The 15,012-nt window shown below is 32.1% G+C and overlaps 1 protein-coding gene across 1 annotated transcript in view; it reads left to right on the forward strand.

Annotated features, from left to right (window-relative positions):
- The window catches only part of LOC132945825 (atrial natriuretic peptide receptor 1-like), a 340,723-nt gene extending 328,716 nt beyond the window's left edge, over window positions 1-12,007 (forward strand). Inside the window, 3 exon segments of the mRNA XM_061015608.1 lie at window positions 1,121-1,219; window positions 3,895-3,986; window positions 5,514-12,007. Coding sequence (XP_060871591.1) covers window positions 1,121-1,219; window positions 3,895-3,986; window positions 5,514-5,729 — 407 coding nt within the window. The 3' untranslated portion in view covers window positions 5,730-12,007.
- Window positions 12,008-15,012: the final 3,005 nt, after the last annotated feature.

Consider the following 15,012-nt stretch of genomic DNA (forward strand, 5'->3'; position numbering starts at 1 on the left):
ACACGTGCTGACGTTATACCTACTTGCGATAAATGAAAATACAATTATATCATATTATATTGTGTTACTGGCGTTGACCGAGTTTCCGAGATGTAGTTTATCGGCCGGTCCAGCACTGTGCACAGTGTGATCCCTTTGATTGGGTCCGTCCGAAATAATATTATTATTCTAAGAAAACGCCTGCAGTGCAGCTTTATGGTTTATTTTACGAGTTGTCGCGATGATCACGATAAAATATCGACGCGCCCGCGGACGATCTCGCGTGAAATAATCGTTCGATGGGTTTTTAAACATAAGCACAGAAATATTCCGGTCATAACTATTGCAGTTGTTGTTGTTATAAAAATCGGCTCGTGTATGATATGAGTATAGTAAGTTGTCGTGAGTGCACAAAAATAACTATAAGTGATCGAGATTTCAAATAAAATGTCGCCATAATGTTATACCGCTTATATACCTAGGTATATATATTATATGGAGTGTATATGAGACGTTTGCGAGGAATACGCATTAATTTCGAATACACAAGCGGGGCTGGATTTTTATTAAAATTTAATTGAATGTTTCAAACGAGGAGTTTTTACGACGGCGTTGTTTTTATAACTTGCCTGATATTTTAATATAGTAGTCGGTGGTTCATAAAAATGATAGTCGTAAATAAACAATCAAATTAAGACGCCGAAAAAGATTCGCTCTGTTTTTAATCGCCTGGATTTAAACTATTTGAATGCCGTACATTTTAACACGTTTTTATTTATTAAAAAAAAAATCCCATATTTTAAACATTCAGTGAGCTACAATAGTTCTAGTGCATTGTCATATTAAATTTTAATTCGATATCCTTAGCGTTCTAAAAAATATTTAGAGCGAAACGTAATTTCTACGATTACGTTATTTTTCTCAAAATGACCTATTACGAAAATGCACAGTAAACCACACGCGAGACATAAAATAATATATTATATAATTTAGTTGAAGTTTGGATGTATACACTTTTAATACATTTGCAAACCGATTAGAATAATGTACATTTAATTTTTAACAATTAACTATATTGTAATATATAACAATACCTATATACTATGGGACATAAAAAACACGTGCTTTTATCTTTCTACAGGACCTTGTGTGACCGGAGTGGTCGGACTTAAAATGCCCAGATACTGTTTATTCGGAGACACGGTCAACACAGCTTCGAGAATGGAATCCAACGGACAAGGTATGTTTTAAATATTATATGCTGCTCGAACTCGTCGACGTTAAAAAAAAAACGACACTGACCGTTGATTTTAACCCAGAAAGGAACAATACCCGTTTAAGACACGTACACCTATTATTTCACCATATTTACCGTTTACGAGGAAATTCTAAAGCTCTAATGCATATTATATACGGGTACTCGAACATGCAGATATTATAGTATAGAAATCATAGGTACTATTATTATCGTATCCGTGCAGTACGTTTGGATCGGATGGCTCCCTAGATCGGTCACTGGGTCACTGCGGTGTACAGACCAATATAACTATTATATATTATAATAAACACGAATTTCCTCTTTGCGCTGCGCACAATTGAATCGCCCCGACACACATACGTGTATTGTGCAGGGTATATACCTACGTCATTATCCTGCAGTACCGTCGTCCATTGGCAAAGCTGTTCCTCCTCTGTCTGCATCGGTGTGCGTAATAAAATTTTAGATGCATTGTGCGCGCACGTAATAATACAGTACAACATCAGCGCAGGCGAAACTAATTTGGATAATCGATTTCCGTATCGTACGACGTATGCGCAACAACGACATAATATTATTATAGTATACAACATACCTAATAAATAATAATATGATATAAAATACAAAGGTACGCACGTATTTTAATCCGGACATAATAATATAGAGCTATTATCATTTTCACTGCGTATACCTAAATATATCGTATTATTCGATTGGGGTTGCATATTATAATAAAATACAGAGGTATATTATTCAAAATTACAAACCGAAATCAATTTTATGTGCCCGTAATAGGTAGGTAACTGCAGTATACATATTATGATAATACGCGAAAACGGTAGTTGGTAAAAAGGTTCGTCTTACTCTAACATATTATATAACTTACCTACAACAATGGTGTAGAACGCGATGCCGAAATACGATTCACAATATTTATACATCGTTACTAATATCTGCAGCTGCACTTTTAGACGCAATACGCGTATGGTCCGTTTACATAATATCCAATTTGTATTTTCGTACGAAATGGTGCGCACCTGTCATAAATCATCCCGGCTCCAAATAATTTATGATCTCAAAATTAACTTCGTTCATATTTTTCAATACACCAAAGTGTCCGTCATTATTCATTCAATCTGCGCTCGCGTATGATGTCTATCCCGTCGAACAGCATTTTCCGTATAATCTGTCAATTTGGCGCACGTCAGAAAATCCCACCGAACTCGTTCGTCATGCCAACCGACCCGTCTGAAAGATGGGGTCGGTGTGCATACTTACGTTGTAGGTGCCTGGCAACATAATCGTCAGCTTCGTGATTAATCCGCAAACCCAAACGGTTATCCGCACGAGACACTGACGGTGTGTCTAGAAAACTCGCAGTAACCCAAAATTATTACCTATATATCATAACACGTCGTCGTAACCATTAAAATATGTGAAATAGCTATATTGTAACGGGAAATGTTAAACAGATAATACCTATATACTTAATACTGCCGCCGTCGAATCCATCGTTGATTAAACCTTTCATTGTTGCCTGTTATCATAATATAATGACACTATAGAATATTATACAAATTTATTGTGATTCACACGTCCTTGAGTAAATACAGCTGATATTGAAGATTTACACGATTTCTAAACCCGAGTTCAGTTCAAATTTAACAAACCTATATAGATCCACCTACTGTATACATATTATAGTATACTTGCTCAAATCATCGTGGGAAATGTGATTTTAATCGATAAATTCAATGCTATTATATTACTCGATTCCATTGTTATTGTTTACCAAGCACAGGGAATTAGTGAGTAGTCCAACCTTTTAGCGTATTGCATGTAATCTCAATTGTATCAAACATTTTGCTGTTGGTATAAATAAATATTATTATAACATTATTATTATTCTAAAACTTCTGTTAAGGCCATTTGGAATTTCAGACGCTATCCGACTGCTTACATATTATTTTAATTTTTTTACGGCACGCGATCCTTCAGGTGTCTTAAATTTCCAAATGAGCTCATACTGATAAACGCACTGTACAATTAGACAGACAAAATAATATGTATGCTGACGTCACATTATTCAACTTACGCCATATATCAATACATAATATTATTATGTATTATGTACCGACGCATTTATAGGTATTTTATAAGTACCATTGATTTTTATAAATCAATATTTGTGCGAATATGTGCTCATCTGTAGTGAAAAAAGTTATGTGCGCACATAAATGATCGTCCGAGTTACATGGAAAAATGTATAGGTCATCCGTTATATTCGCGGTACAACGATAAAACCCTTTTAAAATAATATTATAATAAATGAAATAAATAGTGGTTAACTTAAGTGGTATAATATATTATAATATAATATCTATTCGTTTATTGTTATATCGTGTATAATATGAGATTTGAGGATGGAACATCTACAATTTTCGTTGGTCAGAATCCGAGTAGATATGGATGAACACGAAAAAAAAAATGAATTTCTGTGCGCACATCACACTCGGGGCAAAAGGGAAAATAAATTGAATGGGAGAAAAACGCAATTAACTGATTGTTCCGGGCAGTGAACACTGGACACATATATTTATTTATATATATATATATATAGTTTATAACATTTTAATGTGTGTGTGTGTATTTTCTAGCGTTGAAAATCCACGTGAGCCCGCAAACAAAAGAAGTGCTAGACACGTTTGGCACGTTCGACTTGGAACTCAGAGGCGAAATCGAGATGAAGGTGAGGAAACGGATTTAAGTCCATTATTTTCTAGTCCATTACGCGTCATTTTTGTCGTCGTCTATAGGTTTTTTATTTATATATATATATATTATATTATACCTATGTGTGTGTGTGTAATAATATCCTCTGCAGTACGCTACGTATATTATATACTATTACTTTGACTGAAAAAAACGACGAAAGGCGGTGCGAATCACCCTGTGGTGCATTCAAGCGGTTGTATCTATGGTGGAGGGGAGGTTAAAGCCTCCAATCAACCCTATCACCCCAACCCAACCCACCCACCCACCCTGAAACAAAATGTCGCAGTGATGATATACCGAGTCGGTTATAACTATTGTCCTATGCTAATATATAATATTATAAACACTTTTATTCCTCAGCCAATACCGTATTTAAATTTAATTAAAACACGTCTGGTACAGCGATGACAAGAGAAATGGAGACCAAAATTATTATTATAGTATAAAGTAATAGAATATTTAATATTTTAATACTGCGTGCCACAGTGTTATGTTTATAACTAGTGCATATTTGTCTTTTGATGTTATTTCAAAAATTTACCACAAACTATAAAACGGTCTTGGCGACCACTTGGTAGGTTAGGTCAATATCAACATGTGTTGAGTGTCAATATCAAATATAATTTACCTACAACACGGTGATTCTATAAAAGTAAACACCAATTTTCTCAAAAAGCATTAACGTTTTTTTAAAATATAATATGTTTTTTCCTACTTACATAATTTTGAAATCATTGAAATATTCTTCTTTGAATTGCAATAAGTAGGTACCTATATGTATAAAAATCAAATTTCCAACATGAAATTGATTATGGTTGCTAATATTCAAGTACCTATTTATTCAGTTGAGATAAGTTGAGTATAGTGGACAAACAATTTTTCTAGATACCCCTGGTACCACACCATTGAAAACCTCATATAAACTTTAAACACTTCTTAACTACACGTTAAAGTTTGGAATTCTAAAAAAAATATTCTACTTCAAAATATGAAATCAAACGTATCATTCAAAAAGTAAAAACATAAAAAATTGTACATTGTTTTTCAAAAATGTTGTTTATTTAATGACTTAATATTATGCAAAACAATATTTCCCTAAACATTAATAAGTGAGTACTTTTAGAGAAAAGGAGGGTTTACCTTTCAAAAAATCACCCAGTCTCCTAGTCAGCTATTACTGCAACTGCGTATACACATTGTAAATAATAATTATTCATTATACCTACACAATTATATTATCTTAATTTTCATAAAATATCATAAAGTATCATGTTTTAATGTAATATAATATTATTCTATTATATGCATCAAATATAATGTTATATAACCGTCAAGTTTTCCCTTCTAGGTCAATATAATATCCTTAAATACGTCAATGGTGTAAGCATACTAGCTGCAATACCTATATATCTGCCACACAATTACGCGGCTATATCACCATATTATAATATAGTGTACTAATAATAATCTTCTTTTTTTTTCGTCTCCCTGCCATGCACAGGGAAAAGGAAAAGTGACGACGTACTGGCTGTTGGGCGAGAAAACTCCAACCACCGAAATCGCACCTGTACTGCCGGTAAAACCGATCGGATCGTTTTCGAAATTGCACGCCGCCAACAGCGTCGGGTCGTCGTCCACCAAGTCCGTGGCCAACAGCATAGCCAACCACAACAATATCAGCGCGTCCACGCCGCTCTTGCAAGGCGACAACGGCTAAGAAGATTCGTCCGATTTAGTATTATTTATTTTAAAATTTTTTTTTTTATATACATACATATAAATAATTATATTATTACTATAGTCACTCAGGAAAACAACCGTCACCTCCCCCCCCTCCCCTCTCCATCGAACCATCTACGCCACTTCACCCACCCTGCAACAACGATCGCTACCGATCGACTCTCGTTTATTCAAACGGTAATATGTACGCAATACGCATTTTCGTGTTTATAGTACTTACTGTATATTATTATACTGTCTGCTGCAGTCTAAAACTTTCCTTCTCGGTCGCAAACCCCTCTCCGTTCGTCGTCCGTTCGCACTCACCCGCAGTCGCGATTTTCGTCACAGACGCACGTCGTACCTACGTAAACGCTCTGCAGACTATATAATAATATCGTCTGTTCGCGACAAAAGTCGGCTTCGGCGGCAGACGGTTTAAATATATATATATATTATATACCTATTGCCTATATTATGCTCGAATATAGATAAGTCGCGGATAAACGAAAATCGATAGTAAAAGAATTTCACCGTTGGCGCGTAGAGGCAGTTTAGTACAATGACGTTATGACAGGTCATACTCCGCAGTCAAGTTAGAGTCGGACGACCATCTCTCACGACGACGAGTAAATAATAATATATAATATATAATATAATATTATTAAATGGACCGACGACGACTGCCGATGTGGTCTCTCCTTGCACAGCAGCTGTCCAGACGAAAATCTTGCCAATTCAAACAATGTTGCGAACACTATAGGGGTATATCTACTAAATAAAATATATTCCGCGGTGGGATGATGATAATATTGTACAGCGCACTACGTGATCAAGTCCGGTCGTGCGATGTGCGCAGCTGCATGTAGTGTAATATTATAATTATAATGTCATACGATATTAAATTGCGTAATAACGTAGTTGAGTGAGTGTGTGTGTATGACGGTGGAGGTGATGCTGGTATGATGAAGGGGTGGTTTGGGGGGGAGGGGGTCTCTGTGTTTAGTGGTATGGCGAGCGTGTGGGTACGAGGTGGTCGTAAACTGCATATATTACATAGATGGGTAGTATTTTATGGTGCGACTGTGGGTGTCTGCAAAATCGAATGGCAACGTCGCGACCAAAGGATGACGACGATAATAATTATTATTGTATCCACCGCGAGCGGATGATGCGTATGTAGGTACCTCACTACCAGTTTTATGTGACCGTCGGTACCGCGATGAATAGTTCGCTTCAGCGGCCATTATAAACACTGCAGCCGATGATCACGAATTATTTCATGATAACCACAACATGATGATATCATCATTTTAGATGTACACCAGTCGAAGTTCTTCGCGCACAAGAAACCCCGGGCTGTAATGACGATGTGTGTAAAGACTATAATATTATTATATGGACGATCCATTGTACCGTGTTCTAGGTGCGTGTAATATGGTTGTATAGCGGTATAATAATATCCGCGGTGGTGCTTTGATTTGGGGGGGGGGGGGGGAGCGCAAGCGCAATTTGTCAGTAAATATTTATTATCGTTATCCGTCGTCATCCGTTGTTATAATCCCATTCGGAATCGTAATTACCTCTACCTATACTATGGACAACACTATATTATATACACGTGTAGTTACGTGAGCGTGATAATATATAGTAGGTACCTACCTGTAAGATCGTGATTGAAGTCGGCGGTTATGAGGGAAAAGTGGTCGTAAACAATAAAAAAAACTACCCCGTCCCAGGCGTTGTAATCGCCACAATGCCTAATTTATAATATTGTATATAATAATAGGATTAGATAATATAATATTATGTACGTTGGCGGGCGGTAGGAACAATAATTGTCCGACGACGGATAATGTTATGTGACGACATATTATTTTATTGTTATTATTATTATTAGATTTTAATATTTTCTCTTTGTGGCGTGCAAGAGTGCACACTTTCATTGTACTTAAAAGTAACTTATATTTCCATTTTATAAAAATATCATATTAGATATATCAATATAATAAATCAAGTAGATTAGATTTTAATAACATATTATAGGTGCCCGCGATCTAGGTATATTGATACGTTCAGATAAACAGCAGACCCTGTGATAGGTACCTGCACGAGTACGGTAATTCCTGACTTTCGTTCCAAAAGCTGTGCAAAATAAGCTAGTTAAAAAGTCAAGAGTGCAGTATAGGAAGTTTTTTTTCCTGTAAATTGTGTTTCAATTACTTATTGATTAAAAAATTAATTTACACAAAAAAAATAAAGCGTCTAAAATATAATTATGTTTATGTTCGGTTATGTAATACCTACAATTTTTTTTAACTATACACACTTAGTTATTTCATCAAAGACAGACAATTTCGTTAAAAAAAAGATTGGCAAAAAAAGAAATAGGTTTCATAAAATATAATATGCAGTCTGGGAATCGTCTGCAGGTTTACTCCGATGCAGTTACATAGGTATTAACATAAAGTATTAAAATAATATTTTACAACACAATTGTTTTTTCAACCATTCAGTTCCTAACGAGTAACAGTAACTCGAATAAAAAAAAAAAGAAAAGTGTATGATCCGACTACCAAACTGCGAACCAAACTAAACTTGGTTCATATTATTTTTCTGAAAGCGTAATAACCGAACTATACGGTTATTAGATTCCATTTTCATATCGTAAAATAACTTTTAACCGATGCTCTCTCTAAAAAAAAAAAAAAACGACAAAAAAATTTAAAGTACTCGCCTAAGATTCGTCAAAGCTTTGCTCGTTATTCCACACATGCATATAATATAATATACTATAGGTGCGAACCTATAAATTAATAAATAATGCCAGGCAGACAATATGACGTGGTGCGTCCAACCATCGTTACGATAATTTATTTACTTATTATCAGTTATAAAATATTATGTAACGATACATAAATATGGTACATCATAGACCAGCAGCTCATCCAACTATAGATATAATTAGGTGCTGTTTTTTTTTTTCTTGTACTTGCAATAAAACGCTAGTTATATTATACGGACACCGTCGGGGTTGTTGTTTGTACCTAAAAATGTCCTTCCCGCGGGTCTGGATTTCATAATATTATTTCGATCGCGTCGACGTTGCTGTCAGTGTTATTATTATTATGTAGGTATGCGACGGTGGTAAAATGAGTAGACGATCGAAATTAAATAGAAAACCGTAGAAGCATGCCAATTGTTATTATTACATTATTATGTTATTGAAATTAAATTATTCTGTAAAACGGTTCGGTCGATTAGGTCGCATAGGCACCAAAAACAACAGCGGCGGAGTGTTATAATTACTTATAGTTCTGCACCGTATTATTATATAACTACTATGTGTTATTGATGTTAATTTATCGACGAGATACGTAGGAAAGTTGTGTAGGTATTATTAGTATTTTTTATACGTATTTGATCGTTCTTGTAATATATAAGAGACTCTCTCTCCGTCTCGTCCCCCTCCTCCTCCTCCTCCACCCCCCCCCCCCCCCCAATCACCATTTTATACAATTTGTTTTAATGTCTGATAATATTTACATTTTACATTAGTGACACGTTCCATTATTATTCGTATTACATAGTATTATAATAATATAATATTATAGGTACGCTTTTTGTTTTAGTAATAGTTATAATAATAAAAATTTAAAAAAAATAATTCATACGTTTTAAGTATGAGTCTCTATATATATATATATATTATGATATTATTATTATGTATAAAGTTAAATATTATTATATTACCAATGTTATATTATAATAACATTTTACCTATTCGTTTTCAACAACGTGTAAGCTGTGTACATTCGATGTGATTGCATTATTAATAATAATAATATAAGTTAGTGATTAATATTACTTTATTATGTTGTGTTTTTTTTTTAACGCTAACAATACTTTTGTGGGTACTTAGCAAAAAAAAATTTTACGTGTACAATAATATCGACATAATGTCGTAACAATGGTAAACTAAGTACTGCATGCTGCACGTGCTACAAATAGGCATGCTTAAGCTTAACACTTTAACAGTTATTTTTTTTTCTCGAGCAAAATCCAAGTGTGACAGTATTGTTGACGCGAGTTTCTTTCAAAACCATTCAGTAGGTACTTGTTATATTATTATATCAGTCGCATCAATAGGTCCGTGACGGCCCAGCTAGGAAACTCAAAATGATTACAATATAATATTATACAGACTCCTTGGAGTTTTAAGACAATCATAATATCGACAAACATTAAAAACACATTATATTATTATAATATATGCCTATACAATTATTATTATTCCGGTTATGTTACCGCTTTGTGTTGATTAAAATAATATATTAATCGTTAACATTGTTTTTGTTTTTTTTTTTTATTCGTGTAATAATTTTGTATTATGCATGTGCCTAATAAGTTGTGTTTATAACAGTAGTCACTCATTTTAAAAAAAAAAAAAGCGAAAAAAAGAAAATTCATGATCTCATATTGCTCCCTATATAGGTACTACATAATTGTATAAGATATTACTTATATCTATTGTAATGCTATATTATATTAAATGCCTACAAGTGTATTAAATGATATTATAGTTTATTGATTTTGTTTTCCTCTTTGTATTATTATTATAAGTACTATATTATTCTGCTTTTCTTGTTTCTATTTTAAGTTTTTTTTTTTACGAAAGTTTTCAATAGGTACCTAAGTATTATTTTTTTCTAGAGTTAATGCTTACAGTTATTATTATAATATACTTTCAACGTTATTACTTACTAGGCACCTATATTATTGTTATATAGTTGTACCAAATAATATTAGACCCTATAGTGTTATATCTCGGGTAAAATTAAAACGTAATTTGCACAGTTCGCTTTAATATTATAACAATATACACGAATCACAGTCGAATACATAATATTATTATTGTATAAAATCATTAAAATCAAACACATTCCGAAAATGCATGTTAACATACCTAATAGTATATATTATATATTATTATATTATGAATTATTTAATGAAATAAATATAGGTAGAATATTATACTATATACGTTTATGTACTTCATTTTGTTAATAATAATGTTTTTGTTTTTATTCTGTTTTAATCGTGTCGCTCGTAAGTGTTGTTGAAGAGAAAACGTAATAGAGAGTACCTATTGACCAGTATCTAATGTAATTATACGAAAACAATGATATGTTTATCAATGTCTTTGTAAGTGAATGTATGTGTGAAACGATATTATATTATTATTATCATATTGTATTATAGTTACTAAATAAAGAAATTAAGAAAATGTTTATGTTACGATACACATTAAAAACCATATCAAAACGAATGGACCATCCTGTGCATGTAAACACGAGTGAACATATAATGATATTATCGTTGATTTCTATTATAAATGTCTAATTATTATTATTATTATTATTATTACCTATATTATATTATTATGTATTTATGTGTACACGTGCGCGTGTGTGTGCGCCTGAAAGTATAATTTCGTATCGATTTTACTGGAGGACCGAATAGGATTAACCGTAGTAATACAAAATATGTGATTAATATCATACGGAACGATTTACAACGAAATGCATTCCCACACATTATTAATAAATGGTATTAATTTAATTCGTACCTACTCATTTCTTGTCCATGTTCAAAGATCGGTTTAAGAATGACACAAATCTGACACTCGGACGACCATATACATAACATACAGATACCTAAAAGTGCCATAATAATAGAAAATCCTATTTATGAATTCGAAATCTGTATAATTGCTGTTTATCACTTAGGTAGTCGATTTTCGTGGTCGTGGTGTTTGACCGTAGAGGCAATATAATTGGTGCAATTACTTTATAAATAACGAAGAAATCGCATACCTGACTTATAAAAAAAATATGGGTATTACTTACGTTCGACTAGAAAACAGTGATGTGCCGTTAAGGTTATGCAATATGCATCGTTATTGTGATATTTGTATTTATCGCACACAATGTGATCTATATAGGTTTTGTATTGTGATTGCAATATTAATAAAATAATAAAAAGTAAAAACAGTTTTATTCGATATCACGAAAAAAAAACATACCATAAAGGTTAAATTTCAGTAAATCGTTTTGTAAGATATTATGACGCATTCTATAGTGTACATAAGCTAATGTTTAAGAATAATAGGTGAGTAAATGTATTCTATAGTTCTTGTTTGTGTTTTCATTTGAAATAATAAAATATATGTCAGTACTTTATATTATAATATAATAGTTGCAATAAGTAAACGAATTCTGTGTTAATTTATTTCAAACGTTTTATCCTGTTGGCTGTTATAAGTGAAATGGCGGCTTAAGCTTTATCGTCACGTGAGACGAGACGATTTCAAAAACACACTAATGCGACTTGCACTACCTACCAACTATTGGTTTCTTCAAAAAAAAAAAAAAATGTGGGTAAGTAGATGTCACTCTGCTGTACAGTAGGTTACAAGTGGGTCACTGTAAGGGATGGTGTTAAATTTGAATTCAATGATATAATATCATTGTATAAGCAAAACGAATCTGAGCGAAAATGGTCAGTCAGCCTATGATATTACCAAGTATATTTGATGATATTATTGTGAATAAAGTAATTTATATATAACCTATTTATGTGGAGCCTTGTTTTCAATTTTCAATCTTAAGCTATAAAAGTTAAACATTTTATACATTTTTAACTACAAAATAATTATTAAATTATAAATTTGATACATTTTGTCAAAATTTGAACTTTAAAATATGCTTATAACAAAAAAACTCTGCCTATGTATTTTTAATATTTTTCAACTGCTATTAGAACGATATATTAGGAGCCTTATATTAAATTTTCACGCTTTTTTAAATAACAAATAAAATTTTATTGATATTTATAGAAAAAAAAACTAAAAAAATTGAAAACTGACTATGTCCGTAAACAGTTTAAAAAGAATCAAATTATTTTCAAAATTTTATCGTGTATAGAAAATGCTAATATAAACATTCAGTGAAATTTTCAAGTATCTACAGTCATACGTTTTTTAATTAAAACAAAATAAGAAAATCGTTACATGAGATATCAAGTGAATATCAAATGTTGTAAAAATATGAATTTCAAACGCTCAAAAAAATTTAATTTAAGTTTCTTGTAGACATTTTTTTTTTATAAAGGTAGACAAACTTATGAGTTATTTTATAATACATTTTCAAATCTTAGATTTAAAAAAAAAAATTTTTATGGATTCTCAACTCAAAATAATTTGCTAATTTTCGTGATTTTTCCGTATTTTGTCAAAATTTGAACTTTAAATGCTTATAAATAAAAACTGTGACTAAGGATTTTTAATTTTTTTCATCTGCCTTTGAAACAATAACCTAGGAGCCTTCTATTAAATTTTCAAGCTTTTTTTACCCAACAGATAAAATTGTATTGATATTTATAGCAAAATAACTAAAAAAAATAGAAACTGAAAATGTCCGTAAACAGCTCAAAATGAGTCAACATTTTTGGAAAATGTTATAGTGTATAGAAAATGCTAATATAAACATTCAGCCAACATTTATGTACTTACGGTCATTTATTTTAGAGTTGCACCAAAAACCAAAATCGATTTTATCAAAAACAGATTTTGCGTAAAAATTCCCGTTTTTCTTTTGTTTTCTACGTCGCTTTTGAAAACAACTGAACAATTTTTACTTTTGACAAAATAAGTACTAACTAGATTCACTTTCTTATCAGAAAAGATACTGTTGAAGAAAATCCAAGCATTTTTAATGTCCTAAAAGGTGATGACAGACACAAAAAAAAAATAAAAAAAAACACACATTGTAAAATCAATACATTTATCGCTTCGCTCAGAATCTAAAATAAAAAAATGTTACACTACATATTTAACGCAAGTTTCTGTAAACAGGGGCGGGTTTACTCATAGGCCATCAAGGCACGTGCCTAGGGTGCAATATTATTTACCTAAATACAATTTTTATAGTTTTGTTTTATTTCATGGAACATTATACCCTCCCCCCCCCGGCTGTGGGAGCTCGCCAATGTACGGAAAATTGGTAATTCCGCCCCTGTCTGTAAATGTTTTTAAAATATTGACTAGAATAAAAGTTATTTTATTTATTAGATCTTCATGTGGTACTCTATGTATAGGTAATCAATAATTATAATAATAATCAACAATCAATAACTTTTACCTTTTTGCGATCGCGATTTTCCTATCAGAAAAGATATTGTTGAAGAAATTCCAAGCTTTTTACTGTCCTAAAAGGTGATGACAGACACAAACAAAAAATAATAAAACAAAAAAAAACACACATCATTGTTAAATCATTACATTCATCGTTCCACTCAGAATCTAAAACAACATATAAATATTTCATGGTATGTTAATCCTAATTCATGGAATTTTAATTATTATTCCATGTTATACTTCAATAGATAAATTATTCATAATAAACATTGATTTTATTAAAGTATTCTATAAACAATTTACAAAAATAGATAACAGATAGTACAATGGGTTCAGTCTTAATACAATAACTATTATAATTTATAATATAATACACCTGCTAAATAACCCGGCGTGCCCGTGAAAGAAATTGCGATGAATTAACTCCTTTTAGGTGTAATTCGCCGTGCATAATATAGAAGAAAAATCATTTTATATTTTAATTTTTACCCAACCCGCGTGGAGTTGCCCGTGAGTCTCGCTTATGGTTATAACACTTATAACAGTATATATCAGGTAAGCAACCTACTTGTGTTAGATTTGCACATATAGATCATTAGAGGAACCTCTATTCCAAATATCAAGTTCGTATGCGTTTTGTATTTTAAAACTTATGTTATATATTTAAATTAGATATTTCTTGATAGATGGCGCCACTTTTGTATTCTTAGAACCCCTTATTTTCCTTTTTAGAAGTTGAATTTCCAAAAAAAATTTCTTAGCAGATGTCTACGCCATAATAGCTACATGTATGCTAAATTTCAGCCAGATTCGTCCAGTGGTTCTGTCTAGGTTATGATAAATCGGAAATGCCGTCCCGGGCTGCTAAAAATGTCCAAATTCCGTCCCGTGGGTGGAGTGGCTAGGTCCGAATTCCGTCCCAGAGAAATATTAAACAGGACTGTTTAATAATAAGTATAAAATATCATATCAGTGAAAAATAATTACCTATAAAAAAAACCTAAAAAATAAGATAATCAGACAAAGGCTATTTTGCCGGATTCTAAATTTTTAAACGGCAAACGGAACGGAATTCGGACTTCAG

This window comes from Metopolophium dirhodum, chromosome 5 (assembly GCF_019925205.1).
Source record: "Metopolophium dirhodum isolate CAU chromosome 5, ASM1992520v1, whole genome shotgun sequence".
Taxonomy (NCBI): domain Eukaryota; kingdom Metazoa; phylum Arthropoda; class Insecta; order Hemiptera; family Aphididae; genus Metopolophium; species Metopolophium dirhodum.